This window comes from Zalophus californianus, chromosome 8 (assembly GCF_009762305.2).
Source record: "Zalophus californianus isolate mZalCal1 chromosome 8, mZalCal1.pri.v2, whole genome shotgun sequence".
Classification (NCBI taxonomy): domain Eukaryota; kingdom Metazoa; phylum Chordata; class Mammalia; order Carnivora; family Otariidae; genus Zalophus; species Zalophus californianus.
The window spans coordinates 8,157,373-8,174,889 of NC_045602.1; the positions used below are offsets into that span (position 1 = coordinate 8,157,373).

At 49.8% G+C, this 17,517-nt stretch overlaps 1 protein-coding gene, 1 long non-coding RNA gene and 1 other non-coding gene across 5 annotated transcripts; all 3 read right to left on the minus strand.

Moving 5' to 3' along the window:
- Positions 1-148: 148 nt before the first annotated feature.
- On the minus strand, positions 149-8,739 carry ODC1 (ornithine decarboxylase 1). Of its 3 annotated transcripts, none has more exons than XM_027622519.1 (12): positions 8,451-8,736; positions 5,772-5,891; positions 5,351-5,484; positions 4,898-5,071; positions 4,536-4,708; positions 3,912-4,046; positions 3,709-3,790; positions 3,432-3,515; positions 2,509-2,671; positions 2,219-2,331; positions 1,920-2,134; positions 149-1,177 (listed from the first exon to the last, which is right to left on the minus strand). In XM_027622519.1, the coding sequence occupies exons 3-12, from the start codon at positions 5,450-5,452 to the stop codon at positions 1,033-1,035; spliced, it is 1,386 nt and encodes a 461-aa protein (XP_027478320.1). In that variant the 5' UTR covers positions 5,453-5,484; positions 5,772-5,891; positions 8,451-8,736; the 3' UTR covers positions 149-1,032. The 3 variants fall into 3 exon arrangements, with proteins under 3 accessions (XP_027478320.1, XP_027478319.1, XP_027478321.1); XM_027622518.1 differs by having other exon boundaries at positions 5,772-5,918; XM_027622520.1 differs by lacking the exon at positions 4,898-5,071 and having other exon boundaries at positions 5,772-5,918; positions 8,451-8,739.
- Positions 6,830-6,962, minus strand: LOC113938822. The gene has a single exon (XR_003525021.1). It is a non-coding gene; the product is annotated as a small nucleolar RNA SNORA42/SNORA80 family (small nucleolar RNA).
- A 3,546-nt stretch (positions 8,740-12,285) lies between the features above and the next one.
- LOC113937736 lies at positions 12,286-15,907 on the minus strand. The gene is made up of 3 exons (XR_003524699.2): positions 15,766-15,907; positions 15,107-15,241; positions 12,286-13,078 (listed from the first exon to the last, which is right to left on the minus strand). It is a non-coding gene; the product is annotated as an uncharacterized LOC113937736 (long non-coding RNA).
- Between the last annotated feature and the right edge of the window lie 1,610 nt (positions 15,908-17,517).

A 17,517-nucleotide genomic window follows, 5' to 3' on the forward strand; every position in this document is an offset into this window, starting at 1 on the left:
TACGGCTACTGCACGATTTGACACTCTCATCTTGGGGGTTACACTGTATGAGAGCCCGATGTCCTTTTCGGGGGGAGTAGGGGTACGAGTTGAGTAAAAGAACATAAAAGGCCAGTGGTCAAGGTCAAAGAAGGTAGAGATCTACAACACAGGATAATTGTTGAATTTATTAAAGTAAGCTGACCGCCGAACGTTGTACCACATTCCTAACCTGCAGCTCTGCAACTTGTCCCCAGAAAGACGACAAGTGGGAAGGGAACATGTGTCCCGCAGGCAGTGCTCGGGGGGCTTCTGGGGCCTTCCCCGGGCACAGCCCTGACACAAGGCAGTTAGCAAAGGGCTCTAGGCACTCCTTCATAGCCACTTCTGGGGACATTCGGGGTGGGCCGAGCCGTGTCAGCAGCAGAGGGGACGGCCTGCCTCACCCACGCTTTTCCTTCTACCTACATGAGGGCTAAATCCACTGTTCTCTGGGAGGATCCACAGCAAACTTCATACAAGACTCATGTACTTGAAATAAAAATGCTGAACAGGAAGATGGCATTTCAACAGATTTTCAAAATACTGAAAACCACCAACTCCTAAGTCCTCTGGGACAACTTTCTCAGCCGGTGGGACAAAACATCAATTCCCACTTATAAAACACATTCAAGGTGAGCCGTTTGGAATGGACACACTGTAAAAATTCCGCAATGCCTCATTATTTCAAGATACTTTATTTTTAAAACAGGTCACAACACTAAGCTTCCGGCCCGCCCTGCCAGTGTTCAAGCTACAAACGCTTGCTCAGCAGCAGGGGGGCACGCCTTAATAGCATGTTTGAAAACTGAATAAAAATCCATATAAAACAAATATTCAAATAGTTTCCATAGGAACACAGATAAGTGACCCCATCTCCTAGTCTTCCATACTGTTGCATCCGTGCCAACCCTACTTACAGACATTTCAAAACTAGCAAGAATTAAGTTAAACGGTCCCCCCAAGTCCCCCAATTCAAGCTAAACTCGAAGGTAACAGCTACAGGAGTGGCACCTACACGTTGATGCTGGCGGAGGCACAGGTGGCCGGGGGGCGCTTCAGCCCGCTCTCCCAGGCACAGGACACAGGCAGGGTGCTGACGTCCTGCTCCGCCACTTCGGCCGGGAAGTCATGGTTCTGGATCTGCTGCATCAGTTGCCTGAGAGACAGAAGGGGCACAATCGGAAACCCTGAGTCCCCGGAACTCGGCAGCTTCATGAGAGTCACTTACTCATGAGCCTATTTACTTCCCCGGCCACTACGTCATCAGGAAGCAATTCAGTGCATTTCTAAAGCAAGCCTTTCTTCAGGAGCACCTTTTCAGTAACAGGGAAAGCACAAGTCACGTGCACTCATTACAATATTCTATTTATATAGAAATACCCTAGGCTTTTTTTGAAATAGTTACACCTTTATAAAAATCTGAAAAGAAATACAGATCAGTATCACCAGAGAATTTTCTTTCCATTTGTATTTTCCAAATTTCCTAAAGCATTTATATATATATATATATATATATATATATATTTTTTTTTTTTAAGATTTTACTTATTTGACAGAGAGACAGACAGCGAGAGAGGGGAAGGAACACAAGCAGGGGGAATGGGAGAGGGAGAAGCAGGCTTCCCTTCGAGCAGGGAGCCCAATGTGGGGCTCAACCCCAGGACCCGGGGACCATGACCTGAGCCGAAGGCAGACGTTTAACTGACTGAGCCCCCAGGCGCCCCGAGGAATGCATATATTCCTAATACAGGCAGAAAACGAACTATTTTTAAGAACCTTGTTAGTATTTACATCTAATCTAAACAAGACGATTTCTTACTCAACCAGACAAGAGCCAGCAGAAACCCCATAAGAAACCTGCTCTTATCAAACCATAAACACGTGTCGTTGTCACTAACCATGTCGGCCCCGACATCACATAGTAGATAGTCGGCCTCTGGAACCCATTGAAAGTAGAAGCAGCAGCAACCGTGTAAGCACCCATGTTTTCAAAGACCATCCAATCGCCCACGTGCATCTCGGGCAAGTCGCAGCGCTCGACAATGCGATCCAGGCCGTCACATGTTGGTCCCCATATGCTGGTTGAATAGTACTTCTCATCTGGTTTGGGTCTCTACATTTGAGAGAAAAACGTAACCAGTTACCCTGGTTATGACCACACATCCTCACTGCTGTATATACTACGTTCAGAAGGTACCTTCTGCAGGAGGGGCTTCACGTGGGCATGATCATAGAGGATGCAATTAAACGATCCATACACTCCATCGTTCACGTAATACATAAAGGTTTGTTCACTCGACTCATCTTCATCTGGAAAGGCACAGAAGTCTCAATTACCACTTTCTGTACCAACATACAGCTACGCGTGCAATGATTCGTCCTTTTTATTTTTTAATTTTATTATGTTATGTTAATCACCATACATCATTAGTTTTTGATACAGTGTTCCAGGATTCATTGTTTGCGTGATTCAACCTTTATACGTACCATCAGAACCTGTCTGTTCCTTTAATACGAGTTTTTTGGCAATGATGTTCACAGCGAGCGTGAAGGCTGAGGCAACGTAGTATCTGCCGGGCTCCGCTATGATTCGCACCCCCGAGTCGGCCGGGAAGTACTTGTCCAGGGCTGGGTTGATCACACTGGTGATCTACAAGGGACAGACAAGGACAGTCATCAAGGGGAACTCATGGCAGAGTGAGAACCAGTGACAGGCTATAACAAACGTGAGTGCAGGCGTCAGGTGCACTACCGGGCGACAGCAGCAAACAAAAACCAACCAACTGGCGTCTCCCTAAAAACCAGCCTGCATATCCCTGTGTTTTCATTTGGATATCCCTCTGGATACCCCCCTATCCTTTATAAAATGTTATGGGTAGGATTCTCTCAAACAATACTATAAATGTATTACTGCTTACTGAGGTATCAAGGGGCCTAAATATTTTAAGCTATCAAATACACGCTAACAGAATAAAACTCTATTCTGCCTATCTCACAAAATTTTAATAAGAAGGTGGATCTATTTCACAAACTCAACCACTGCATAATGGTCCACTTAATAAGATGTCCACTTTAACTTCCTAAGTGACTAAGACAGTTAAAATGTTCAAAGGAAAGTACAAATTTTAGAAAACCCCATTTGGGGTAATGATGTACCGAAGTCCACATGCTCTTTCCTAAAGTAATCAACTATTTCCCACGATTTGGGGGGAAATTGACTCACTGTGGTTTAGAAAACCAAAGCCCATTAAATACAATTTTAAATAGCACAGAACTCACTGAAAATACCATACTAAGGCATTTTTATGTTTGTACAATTTCTTTTGTTATTACTTAAAAACATTTAAGTTCTGAAATACACGAAAATGGAACTTGCTAAAATAGCTATGAACATTTTTGTTATAAATTACCTCTTCAAATTTAAGCTTTACATCCTCAGATCCAGGAAAGCCACCACCGATATCAAGCAGATACATGTTGAAACCAACCTCAGCCTAGAGTCAAGAAAGTCAAGTCAATCGAGTAGCCAGATTGATAACAAGTCATAAAAATGTATGCAGCAGATGGATTTAAGCCTCTGGAATATGGGATGACTTCTGCAGAAGGTTAATTCTAGAACTGACTCTAGTTACTGTCAGCCCTGCTCCCTAGCCCCCCCACCCCGGAATTGGGTTTACATATACTCACTCCCATGTCAAAGACACAGCGGGCATCAGAGATGGCTTGCACAAAGGTCTCAGGATCCGTGCAGCCACTTCCCACGTGGAAGCTGGGGCAAAGAAAGGAGAATATGCTATTTCTGAAAATTCCTATTTACAGTGGGAGAAAAACCTGTAAAACGTGCATTGTCTAGTATCTCAGCCTCCATGCCACCACCAAGAACATCTCACCTGACACCAATGACATCAATATTTAGCTCTCTCGCCCGTTCCAAAAGAAGCCTGCTGATTTTGAGTGTGGCACCAAATTTAACACTGAGGCGACAGACTGCTTTGGAATCATCGGTGGCAATCCGCAAAACCAACCTAGAAGCAGAAAAATTGTATCACATTTCCCATGACAGAAGACCACTTAGAGCCATGGTTAAAAGCATCTGTGGCTCTGATACCCTGTGATTTGAGTCTCATTAAGTGGTTGGTTTTTTTTTTTTTTTTAAGGATTTTTATTTACTTGAGAGAGAACGAGAGAGAGAACAGAGGGAAAGGGAGAAGAAGACTCCCCTCTCCAAGCAGGGAGCCCAATGTGGAGCTCGATCCCAGGACCCCGGGATCATGACCCGATCCAAAGGCAGACGCTTAACCAGGTGAGCCACCCAGGCACCCCAAGAGTCTCCAAGAGTCTCCTACAGCTTTATTCATCAAGAGGATTTAAGATTTTCTACTTTGGCTCTGACCCAGCAGACTTTTATCCTTTACCAAAGTACAGAAATCTCAAAACTGCGAACGTGAATTTGACAGTGTGCAGATCCTGTATGTGACCCTGCCCTGCCCGCAAATGCCTGAGGAGTCACTCACTTTGCCTTTGGATGTGCCCTGGCAACTTTCATCAATTCAACTTCACTATCAAAAGTCATCATCTGGACTCCGTTATTGGCAGCGTACTTAATCTGAGACACCTGTTTACAAGGATTTGCATAGATAATCCTCTCTGGAGACACCCCAAGACTTTGTACCAACTGTATCTCGGTCTGAAAAACATTGAGAGGGTACATTACGTACAGGAAGCTAATCAATGAAAGAAACAGGAAAACACGGGAGTTCAGTCCCCCCACTTGCATTACTATATATTGCCCAAGAAACACAACTTTGATGTGCCCTGTTGGGAGCACCAGGGCCCTTTGAGATCACCATTTTTGAGTCCTGCTGCTTTTGCTTACCTTGCTGGCACAGTCAAATCCTGTCCCAATGGTAGCAAGGGTCTTCACTACGGTTCTGCTATCATTGCATTTGACTGCATAAAAGGGGGTGACCCGAGGAAGAGCTTTTAACCATCTCAGATGTTTCTTTAAAATGTCTCCCAGGTCGGCGACATAGAAGGCGTCCTTATCATCCTACAGCAGGAGTGGTTGCAGGGAACTCATCAGCAGCCTCCTCACACATCCCACAGGTAGCCTCCCCTCTCCTGCCCATCAACGAACCCTCTGCTCTTTACCCTGGCCACCGACACGAACATCACTATTATCACTGAGTGATGTGCAGCCAGTAAATTCTGAATTCCCTGACAGGACAGGGGAGTCCCACTCCATTTCCTTGAGACCACACTGAGGTCTCTCACTGACGTGCCCAGCATTCTCAAAACCGTACTGTCAGCACCGACTTAAGATACTTACAGAAGACGAAACTTCATTAATTTTTTGGTCCAGAATATCCTTGGCAGTAAAGCCTTCATCGAGGAAATGGCAGTCTAAATCTGCATTACTAAAGTTGTTCATGGTTTCTTGAAGTTCCTCCAAAACGTAACAAACTGCAAATAGGGTGGAGAAATTTACTCAGACGTGGTAGCAATACTCAGTAATTCTTCCTTTTTTTTTTTTTTTAAGATTTTATTTACTTATTTATTTGAGAAAGACAGTGCGGGGCAGGGGGGAAGGGGCAAGGGGAAAGGGAAAAGCAGACTCCCTGCTCAGCAGGGAGTCAGATGTGGGGCTAGATCCTGGATGACCTAAGGCAGCGCTTAAATGTCTGAGCCACCCAGGAGCCCCAATACTCAGTAATTCTTAATAACAATCTGCAACAACCGTGAATACTTACATGGAAAACTAAGAGATGGAAGTTAAACAAATTATTGCCAGTTTCTCACAAAGGCAATTCTCTGGAATTCCAAGTCCCGCTGAAGATGCGTGTGCCCTCAGGTGCAGCAGTGGAAATGTTCTGATAAAACAGAATTTGCTAGTCCACCTTAGGAATACATCAAATGGAAAGATCAGGCACTGACTGTGAGCACACAGGAAGCAGTGCTGTTCAAGTACTCTCTGTAGATGGCTCACTCACTGGATTTGGGAATCCCATTATTCCAAGTGTAAGTCACAGGACTCCATAAACCTCTATGCAATCCAAGGACACTGTAGATTCAACACTAGACTTTCTCAAAGCAACACACTAAAATTCTGTACGTACTACTATATACCTCAAAATAAGCACTTCAAATATTCATGCTAAAAAACCTACAGAAAGCAGGTTTCAGAATCACTTCATTAAAACGGAAAAACTTTTGTAACGGTCAGTTTCATTTCTTTAGAAGCTTAAAACAGCATTTCAGTAATTATTGAAAGGCGCCTTATAAACATCCACCTTCCGTTCTCACTAAGCCTTACACAGAATTTTTAACAACTAAAAGGCATCGTGGAAATGTCTAAGGCTACACTTATTGAGTGCTCTTAAGTTTCCTAGGAATTTTATGAGCTAAGTTTTATGCTAGTTTATTTTCATGACAGGCATGTATCTTTACAGAGAGCAATCTTCATATCAGCACGTTGTACTACAGTTGCTATATGTGCGCAGAAATCAGCATTCTTAAACCAGTGTTGGCTGTCATCAAGTCAGTGATTCTGCAAATCTCATCTGCCCTTACAGGCACCCTCATCCTTGCTTAGCTATGAACAGTAATCATATGGCAACAGTTTTTGGCTAACTTTAAGAACAACAAAAGTAAGGAAGCAAATATGAATTATGAATAAGCAAAAATAAAGCTCATAACACTCAGAGCCACTGTCCTTGGTCTTTACGAAATCTGACACTGGTAAATGAGCTATCTTAAAATTATTGATTTTAACCTATTTAACTTCTGCTAGGCAGGACTTTCTTGTTTTCACTGTGCGACCCGCTTCAGTACCTGCAGCCTATGACAGAGGCCAGGCAATGGTTCGGGGCCACGGTTTGCTCTGGCATGGGACACTATGAGAGGCCCAGGGAGACGAGCCTGCCATAAATCCAAACCCATGCATCACAGAATTTGTCCTTTGTTGTTGTTGTGTGGTTTTTTTTTCCTTTCTTAAGGTTTTATTTATTTTTTTTAAATCTCTACACCCAACGTGGGGCTTGAACTTACAACCCCATGATCAAGAGTCGCACGCTCTACCTAGTGAGCCAGCCAGGAGCCCCTGGTAGAACTTGTTTCAAGACTTGATCTAACGAGACTTTCCATTGTCAACCTCCTACACTGCCGAAACCACCTCTAGGGGAAGTCAAGAGACTAAGGGGACAGCAAGCCCATTTTGGCCATATAAAATTAACACTTAACTCAGGTTCACGCAGTGACCGACTGGGCTAGTTAGGGTCTTGTTAAAAAGCTTTTGGGCAGTGTTCAAGCTTAAACTTGGGAGGTTATTACTTTGAAACATGTTACTATTAAGTATCTTTTAAAGCTCTACTTTAATAACTTACAATATAGAGAAACTTCACCTTTTAGTGTTCTGTATAGCTAAGTTACTTAAAACGATGGGTTAATGAGCACAAGATAGCACTTTTCTGCTATGAAATTCTCTCCTGCCAACTGGAAAGTATTATACAAGAGACAGAGACCAATTTAAACAAACTGAGAAAAAATTTCACAAGTCAACTAAATTATGCCCAATTTTAGCTTTAAATAAAGTCAACACATTCTTTGTCCTCCCCAGATATTTCTAAGAGGTTCTGCTCCCCACACTTACCAATTATTTGGGATTCTCAAACAACCACAATCAGCTTTTTTGGAAAACCTTAAGCGCTGCCTCCTACGTGTAAGTCCGTTCGCCCGAACTAGGATCTCAATATTCTAGGCCTTTCTTAAATCTCTTAAGTCATTCAAAGACTCCTTACACAGACAATTCTAAGGCACAGCTAATGGAGAATGTATTACCATAGTTACTACAAGGCTATCTCGTATCTTAGCTCTCGCAACTCCGGCGAATTTCTACATCGGGTCATTTCCTCTGCACACGAAAACTAAGAGAAACAAAATTCCAGGACAACGAGGCATCCTAATAAAAGTGAGCTGAGCGATGGGGGCCCGACACCTGCACGGGCTCGCTCATACGTCTCCCTGCACCTGCTGCCGGGCTTGCCACATGGGTTTTAAAAAAGAATAGCGGTTGAAAGAACCACGGGCCTTCCCAACAGCTTCCGGCTCAGAATCCCCACTGACGTGGTTCGGAAGAGGTGAGACGCGGTCCCCTCCAGCCCTAAGCCGGCACGATCCGGGGCAGGTCGGGCGGCGGCGAGGGTGGCCGCCGGGCGCTCGCAGGCTCAGGGGGGTCTGAAGTCCCGCTTCACGGGGGAACTCAGGCCCCGGAGGGTAGCCGCTCACCAGGGTCAGGGACCCGATGGCGCGACGACCACGTGCCCCTCGCAGCTCCAGGCGCGGGGTCAGTCCCGGGCCTCCGGCCCGCCGCGCAGAGACACGTGGCCGTCCCTCCTCCCGCCTCCCAACCGCCCGGACGCGCCCCCTCTCACCTTAGAGCGCACGGGCGCCGCGGGCCAGCCCCATGGAGATGCCGTCCCCGAGCGCGCAGGACCGCCGGCCGCCCCGCCGCCCCCGTCAGCCGGCCGCCCGCCGCCTCGCTCCCTCCCGCGGAGGACCGCCGGCCCGAGGTGGCGCCGGAGCTCTGGCAGAGGGGCGGCGGCGGCGGAGGCCGAGGGGACTGACAAAGCCGACCAGCCGCCGCTCCGCTACTTATAGCACCGCGCGTGTCGTCATGGAGACGCACCAGCTCAAACCAGCCGCGATCGGTTCCGTCCGGGCGTCCTCCGAGGAAGGGGGCGGAGCGCGGCGGCGGCGGCCAACCCGCGGCCGGACGGAGGATGGGGGGCGCCGGGCCCTTCAACGTCAGCGGCTCCGAGCGCCACCCGGCCCGCCCCCGGCCTCGCGCCCCTCCCGGCCCTGCGGCAGACACGCGCACGCGCACCACGCCGCAGGACGCCTCCAGCGGCCTCGCACCCCTCCCGGCCCTGCGGCAGACACGCGCACGCGCACGCGCACGACGCCGCAGGGCACCCCGGCGGCCTCGCGCCCTTCCCGGCCCTGCGGCGGGCCCGCGCACGCGCACGCGCACGACGCCACAGGTCCAGGGCCCTCCCGTGCCCGCCGCTCTCCGGGACATCAACCTTGGGGCAGGAGCGGGCGCCGCAGAAGCCGAATTTCAGCGTCCGCTCTGGGCATTAACTGTTCTTCTACTTGGCTTTAAATGCCTCGTGTCGTAGGGCAGAGAAAGGAGATCGTGGGCACAAGCGGGCCACGTGGACCCCCTCCCCCGCGGGTGGACTCTGGCCGTTCCTGCCAGGCGCCTCCAGCCCGGAGGGAGGGACCTGGAACGATTCTGGCCTCACCCCAAGAACAGGGCGCAGACGTAGACAGGGGCAAGGTGCGTGTCGAGGGTCACCTGGCAAGTTGGCACCGCTTCCCGCCGCTTCCGAGCCACTGCGCCAATAGACGTATCCAGGTGTGTTCCTTCTAGATGGCTGGCAGCGACGGCCACCCGAAGGCACACGTGCCGTATTAAGCCAGAGGCTTGTCTAAGGGCCTTAGGGGAAGGAGGTAGAGGGGCCACAGGCCACCGAGCTCCTCCACTGCCCTTTACCACAGTAGACTGGCAACTCGTCAGTGACTAGACATCTCTAAGGGCGGATGCGATTGCCTCGCTTTGAGGGAGCCCTGTAAGTCCCAGCACAGCAACTGAGTCTGCACAATGAATCCATAAAGGCAAAAGCCTTAGGAAATCTGTTATCCCTAGGAGCGTGCAGCCTCTGGTGGAGGACTGTGCCTCTGGGGTGTGGGCCCCAGGAAGGGGAGAAGGAACGTGGGGCACTTCTTTGTTCTTTCATTTTACCATTCTTTCCCTTGAAGACAAAATGCAACAATCACATCCCACCCTAGAGTGTGGGGTGCGGCCCACCTGAGGGTCCCTGGTGAGGATTTAAAGAACGTGTAAAGCTAGCCCAGGCAAGTCGTGGTTGGTGCAGAGGGACCTTGGAGGAGCTCCGTGCTCTACCGGGGTCCCTGGTGGGGACTTGCTGTGTGAGCTTGGGTCAATTACCTCCCTTCTCTGGGCCTTGGAGGAGTTTTGACTAGATGACATAAGGATCTTTACAGCGGCAAAGCCCTGTGAGGTTTTGAGAAACTTCCCTAGTACTGTCCCCTAGGCCTGGGGCACATCTTGCTCAACTTTATTTTTACATAGTCCTTGAGCAGCCACTGGGTGGGTGCCAGACATCACTGGACTAGGGAAGGGAGTAGGGAAGTTATCTCCACCCTAACAAGCTTAATTCCTACCGAAGGATGAGATTAACAACCCAAGAGTAAACACGACAACCCAGACACTAAATGAGACAGCTTTAGAATCATGGTAAGCACCCTGGTATTTGTCCCCCCTCTGTGAAGAAACATTTTGTCCCAATTACAGACTTTTCCTCACATTCCAGAAGTCTTCCGTGTCCAGTGCCACGGCCAAGTGGGGAAGTGTCCACACCCCCAGCTCTCCTTGGCATGTCAATCAGCCAGTCATTGCCAGGCAAACATCGTCCCCGCTCTGCAGCCTCCTGCAGGCAGCGGGGACCGGATATCTCTGCACATGGGGTCCTGGTAGTGGCCCGGCCTGGAGGGAGGACAGTCAGCCCTGTCTTGCCTGCAGCTTGCCACTGTGGGAGTGTGACCTGGCCGCCTCCCTGACTCTCTGAGCCTCTGTGTCTCCAGCCATTAAGGGAACGTTTTGGGCCAGATCCAGGGTCCTGTTCCAGCTCAGCTGTGTGATTATATTTTAGATTTAGAGGTCTTAATTGAAATGAGAGGCAAGGTCTTGACTGAGGAAGCCGGGTGGTGGGTCCCCGTGCTGTACATATATACCACTCACACCCGGGTTGCCCGTAGGTGCTGCCGCTCCTGCTAGCCCACGCCAGGCATGCAAACTCCTGCCCACATGCCGTACTTTCCTCTGGGGAGGCCACGTCTTGCCCAGGTGATCCATCTGACCCAGATAGGGAAACAGAAGCAAGGGAAGGAGGCGGAGCTGCTTCCTTGAGCGCTGGCCCGGCTGGCTGCAGGCAAACTTTTGGAGAGGCCCTTGGCCTTGGGTCTGGGAGTTAGCAGGGCCTGAGTCATTAAACCCAGCCACTAACCTGGATTTGAGAAGATAAATCGGTGATGACTAAACCAGGCCTTATTCATACGCGTGGCGTTAATGTCTTTCTGCATATTTTCAGTAGACTCTGTTGTCTCCCAGACTCTTTCTTTCCTTGGAGAAAAGCAACAGATCCTTGTCAACTACGTGGTGGCCAACACCTAAAAGTTACACTAACGTGAAGGTGAGGTTTTTTTGTGTTTGGTGCAGAAGCTGTAATGGCAGCAAAGAAATACACCAAAAACCATGTTGGATGTGTATCCTTAGTTATGCCACCTAAGCTCCAGGACCAATTCCCATTTGTTAGCTACCCTCACCACTGAGCTCATTCTGGAACCCTTCCCTTCACTGGGTCTCTGGCTCCTCGTGTAAAATGCTCTCTGGCTGGATCGGCGTACGTAAATATGCAAAGCTCTTGCACTCTGATGTTCAAACCTCGAACTTCTTTTACAACGAGGCTCAAGTATAAATCCGCTGTATACGGTTTTTGAACCAAAGAATGAGGACATGTCTGAAGAAGGGGGTGTTTTCTCTTCATTTACTGACTAACATGGAAGGGCTTATAAAGGTATATATAGCGAATACAAATTTAAGGAGTCCCCTTTACTGGAAATAATTAAAGAACATAAAAGACAACACTTGGCGAACATTTATGTATCCATGCAGTCGATGTTGGAATATTGGACATTGAGAACCTCCTGGAAAATGGGTTTGTGTTCTGTCCACATGTCCAAGGTCATCTGCTGCAGCACCAAATATCCTCCCAGAAACACAAGAGTCGACTTCGGAGTGAGGCTCTCGTGACATCCAGTTACATGAGGACCTGGGAGAGTTTAGGGCCCGTCCCACAAGTTTCCCTAACTCAGGACACCTGGGAAGCAGTCATGGGACACTCTAGTCACCTGTGGATGTTTGACCATGTGTTCTGAAGCTCAGTCACTCACCACTCACTAGCCTTGCCCTGGAATCGCCTGACATGTTTCCAAAAATCCGATCCACCCTCCAAGGTGGAAAGTGTGCTACCTTCACCCATGTCCAAATGACGTGCCCCGTGCACAGCGAGCTTCCGGGAGGCCCTCCTTGCTCTGAGCAACACAGGTGTCATCACAGAAGAGGGGCACCCCTAAATGTGTCTGTGGGAAGCCAAAGACACCCATGTGTAAGTGGAAGTGCCAGGACGTCTGCTTTATAAAGTGTTGTCTCACTGCCCCACCTCGCCCCCGCCCTGGTGGGGCTCCCTGGCAAGTTGCTGGCACAGAGGCCTTCTGGCGGGAAGGGGGCCAGGACCTCCTGGAGCCCAGCAGCACCCTGCGGCAGGTCACTGGCCACACGGTACATTGCAGAGAAAAGATGGCTTCTGTCCAGATGTGAAGAGCCGGAGTTCATTTGACTGGCAAATTGGTTTGAGCAATATTTTGCTTCCCACAGCCTGCCTTCTGACCAGCCTGAAGACAGAGTCCCAGGACGTTGTGTGCTGAGCCGGCATTCAGATATGCCACCTGCCCCACGGGGGCCGACAGCAGGACAAAGGTTTTCAGATCTGACCGCTTTACTTGTTTATCTACAACTCTTCACTAGTGGCCTGGGGCCCAGAGGGTGAAGTCGGGGCGCCTAGCCGGGCACCCAGGACCCTCTGAGGTCTGTCCCACTCCCTTTCCCCGTCTCTTCTCCTGCACCGGGCTGTGTGCCAGCCCTCCTAAACCCCTTTGTTCTGCAAAGCCTGCCCACCTGTCATCCCAGCGCGCCTCACGCAGGATGGGCGCATTGGGTCTTGGCCCCTATCTCTTCCTACTCCCTTTGAAGTCAGGACCACAATTTACTTACCTTCACACATCCAGTTGCTAGCCCAGTACCTGGCACACGAAAGTCACTCAACATTGTTAGCTTGGAGCGAGGGCTGCCCTGAGAAATCTGTGACTTGTGGTTACGCGGCTGATTAGCTCATGGGAATTTCTCCCTACGTGCCGTCTAAAATCAGAGGGAGAAAAGATGCTGAATATTCTTCCTTCGGTCATTCATTCATTCAATCCATGTTCATCTTGAGCGTCTCCTACATGCAGTTGGTGTGCTGGACAACGGAGGATCCTGGGGCTGCTGCTCTGCGCTGGGTGCTGGGGCATCTTGGCACATCTGCCAAGGGCCCGACCTTCTGACCTACTGCCTCTTCTGTTCGATTTTCTCCTAGGCTCCTGGTGACTGCCTCTGACCTCACCTGTGGCAGCACCTGTGCTGGGTTTTGCCACTGCCCCACTTCTTGCTGGAGCCCCACCCTGATGAGCCCAGACACACGTTGCCTTATGCCCGGGGCGCCCGAGGCTCAGCCCAGCACGATACTGTTGGCCCTTCAGTCTTGGGTCTGACTTGGCAGGAATGTGGAGCTCATACCAACCCCAGGCAGAGCACACCCTTTCCAGAAGGCCTGCGTTGTGCCAGGCCCTCCACATGCTGATCCCTGCCATGCGAGGAAGAACTCTTGCAGGCTCTGGGGTTTCCCAGAGGTGGGGCCCCACCAGTCCCCCTTCAACCTGTGAGCCCTTATTCTAGGCCAGGCCCCCTCTAGCTGCCAAGGAGGAGATGGGCCAAGGAGGCCCCTGTCCTCAAGGAGCACGCCGTCCCAGGCGTGTGCTATGTATGTCTGGTCACCAGGACAGTGGCTCAGCCCAGCATGGGGGCCCAAGGACAAAGGCGTGAGCTGGCTCTGGGTATTAGAAACAGAGAGAAAATCTCCTCCGGCTGGGCTGAGCTGGGGAGGGGCCAAGGGCACTCAAGTTAAAGGCATGGAGAGAGGTAACCATTATGTACCTAGCTTCACTTGGCAAAAGAACTAAAGGCTATATGACAGGACCCACTCTGGGGACAGCCTCTGACCCTCAGGGGCCACTGTGATTGTGCAGACAGATCTCAATCTACATTTCCCATCAGCCCAACCAAATCCTTGCTGACAACAGGACCCAGTCATCTCAAAGGGTGGGAGGAGGGGTTAGCAGGTATTGAACATTCCCCTTCAGCACGCCATGCCCTATATCATTCTGGGCTCCAGCCCGCAGTTCAGTGGGGTGAATTTAACATGGGAACTAGTTACAGAGATAACAGAGTATCTAACTGCTGCAGAAAGCTGCTACCACCCATAGGCTGGGCATAAAAGGGAGGAAGGGCCCCCAGCAGAGCTGTGGCCACTGGGGGGCTGCCCAGTGGGACCTGGAACCACAGAGAGGCACCGACCAGAGGGCGCTGGAACCACCGAAGGGAAGCAGCCAATACCAGGGATATTGCTCAAAGCAGAGACAGGAGGAGAAGGACCCAGCTTCTCCCATCCTCCACTCTCTTACTGGGGCTCCCCAGTTGGACCCTGTTGGCAAGAGAGCTGGCAAGTGATGTTCAGGACTCAGCCCCCATCTCCGTCCACCCGAAAAACAGCCCGGCCCTGGGGGGTGGGGGGGGTAGGCATGAGATCAAGCAGGCTAATGACAGGCACAGCTCTCTTTCCAAAGGCTTGTCAAAATCTTCTTCCCGCTAACTTGGAGGACACTTCCCAAGAAGAGTTCCAGTAAGCACAGTATTACGTTTCCCACTGGCTTGAGCAGCAGGGAAAACTAATCATCTCACATAGCAAGAAGTGTCAAGGAAGGGAGGCTCCAGTTTCATTCATTGAGAAACTCACAAACAATACTAAAGACCCAGGTCCTGTTCATCTTTCTCACTTCCATGCCCAGGGTGGAGGGAGCTCCCTTCATGGTTGCAGCTGCCTGGCCTGGCTGTCAGCATCAGACACAGTTTATAAAGCAAAGGCTCGTGGAAAGAGGTAGAGAGCATCTCTTCCTCCATCTCTCTTCACGCAAGAACTAACTGTCCCCAACATACATCCCTTCCTGTCTTAGTAAATGGAATGGATCACATCCTCTTGCCTTCTCAGTCTCTAGGAAGGAGGGTGGGACGTCCCTGGTTGACTTAAACTAATTTCTATTCACCCACTAGCACTAGAAATGCTTCTCTTACCTGCTGTCTTCCCCAGGGTGCACCTGAAAATGCCGTCTGGGTTGGGACCACCTGAAGGACCTGGGTCTGCAGGAGGCCAGAAGTCCCAGGAAGAGCCCAGCTGGGAGCTGAGCAGCCTGGAAGAGTCAGAACCAGCTGGATGAGAAAAAAGAGAAGTGACACAGATTGGGTTTTACAAAGGCAGCTGCTCCAATATGTCAACTCCACCCCCCCACCCCCCACCCCCCCGCCAAGACATTAAGTGGAATCTGGGCTGCCTTGTGGCTTGTTTAAACCAACAGAATGTGGCAAAGGCGAGGCAGCTTCCACCTTGCGAGCTGGGACGCTGGCCTTTGGAGCCCTTGGGTCACCTTGTAAGATAGGAGGCTGCCCTGAGGCCACCATGCTGGGGGAACCCCAAGCCAGGTAAAGAGCCCCGTGCAGGGAGCAGATGGCCAGCACCAACACATACAATCCAGCCCCAAGCCGGGGAGTCACTCGGCCACCAAATCTTCTCCGCTGAAGACCCAGACGTCATGGAGCAGAGACAAACCTGGCCCCACTGTCCATGACCCACTAAATCTGCACGTGTAATAGATGGTTGTTTTACCCCACTAAAGCTTGGGCTAATTTGTTACATAGCCATATAAAACTGAAAGAAGCAGCCATAATATTCTTACCAAAACTTCTGAGCGGGGTGCCTGGGCGGTTAAGTGTCTGATTCTTGGTTTCGGCTCAGGTCATGATCTCAGGGTTGCGAGATCGAGCTCCGTGTCAGGCCCTGGGCTCAGCAGGGAGTCTGCTTGAGGATTCTCTTTCCCTCTCCCTCTGCCCTTCCCCCCACTGACGCGCATGCTCTCTCTCCCTTTCTCTCCCTCCCTCTCTCTCCCTCCCTAAAATAAATAAATCTTAAAAAAAAAAAAAAATTCTGAGCTGGGCCTGCATACCCCTGTGAGCAGCTCTCTCTGGAAGAGCCCAGCTTTGGGGTTAAATATTTCCTAACACAGGATTGAGAGAGTGAGCTCTGGGGACAGAGTGCTTGGATCTGAGTCCCAGACCTCCCGGACAAGTCAGCTCCTTTCCCTGAATCTCAGTCTTCTCATCTCTAAATGGGGGAAATAATAGAAACCACCTCTTGGGGTTGCCATGGAGATTAAATAAGATAATTTACAATCTACTGAAACTGACACCTGCAACGGAAACCTTTTTAACGTCCTCTGCCTCAATACAACAAAACTGTTTTCTGTTAGTAACTTCTGTAAAAACCAGCAGCAACGATCACTTTCTTGATTTGTTCTTTAGGTTTAAAACAACCAAAAAATCGTTTTAAAAGAAGAAACTTCAATTCTACGGATATTATTCAAATTAAATTAAATGTTCCGTGTATGAACAAAAATCCGTACCCACCAAATACAAATACCACATCTTACAGTTAGCATCCCCACTGCTTACACTTTCTGTATCGAAACTACATATGGAAGGACAAAATTGAAATAATTCAAGCTCTGTTCTTTTGCATTCCCAACCTTGTGACATTGTTGTTTATTTCATATCTGTCATGGGAGTTGGAGACATGAGTTGTTCCTGGGCTGAGCTCAAAGCCAGGGACGTTCGGTGTCAAAAGCAGAAACGTCCTGGGTGATTGGCGAGGACCAGCTGGTTAGCCTCCGGAAGGACTGCAAACCACGAGAAACAGAACAAACACATGTAGCCAAGTGTGTGTGAATCAGGGGCCCAACTACAGAACTGAGAGTTTTCTGAATTAACCGAGGTGCAGAATAGGACGTTTATGAACCAGGCGAGCAATGAAAACGTGACGTTTCGTAGACGTATCATTAAAACGCAATTATAACCACAGCGATTGTTTAGAACAAAGGACCTTCTTCAAGGAGGAGTATTTCATCTGTGCCACTGGATGGAATCGATGGGCCAGGGGACAATGACAAGCAAGACACCTTCCGGTCAGCTTTGTTATTGTTTTCAAATGACCTATAGACATTGCAGGTCCCCACTGCCTTTCCGGGGGGCAGACGCTCGGCTGTCCCGCCCGTCTGAAACCACAGCTCCCGGTGAGCAGAGACATTAGCTGTCAGTACACCTGGCCCTGGGCTCTTGGGGGAATGTCTTCCCCATCTCTGTGAGTGGGGGCATCTAACTGTTATTTTGTAGGGCTGCTGGACGTAGGAATTTGCATGGCTGTTGGTGACTGGATTATTCCACAGATTATAAGGTGCCCGGAGCCCGCCTTGACATTTGGGAAAAGCTCAGCAACAACCGTTGAGAACTCTCGTATCTGCTTCCGTATGTACCCCAGCCAGTTCCCTCTCCTGGAATGCCTTCCCCTGAGATCTCTGCTGATTGAAATTTGCCTCATCTCAAATCGGTGAAATCCTGGTAATTACATTCCTACAGATCTGTTTACATCTGCCCTC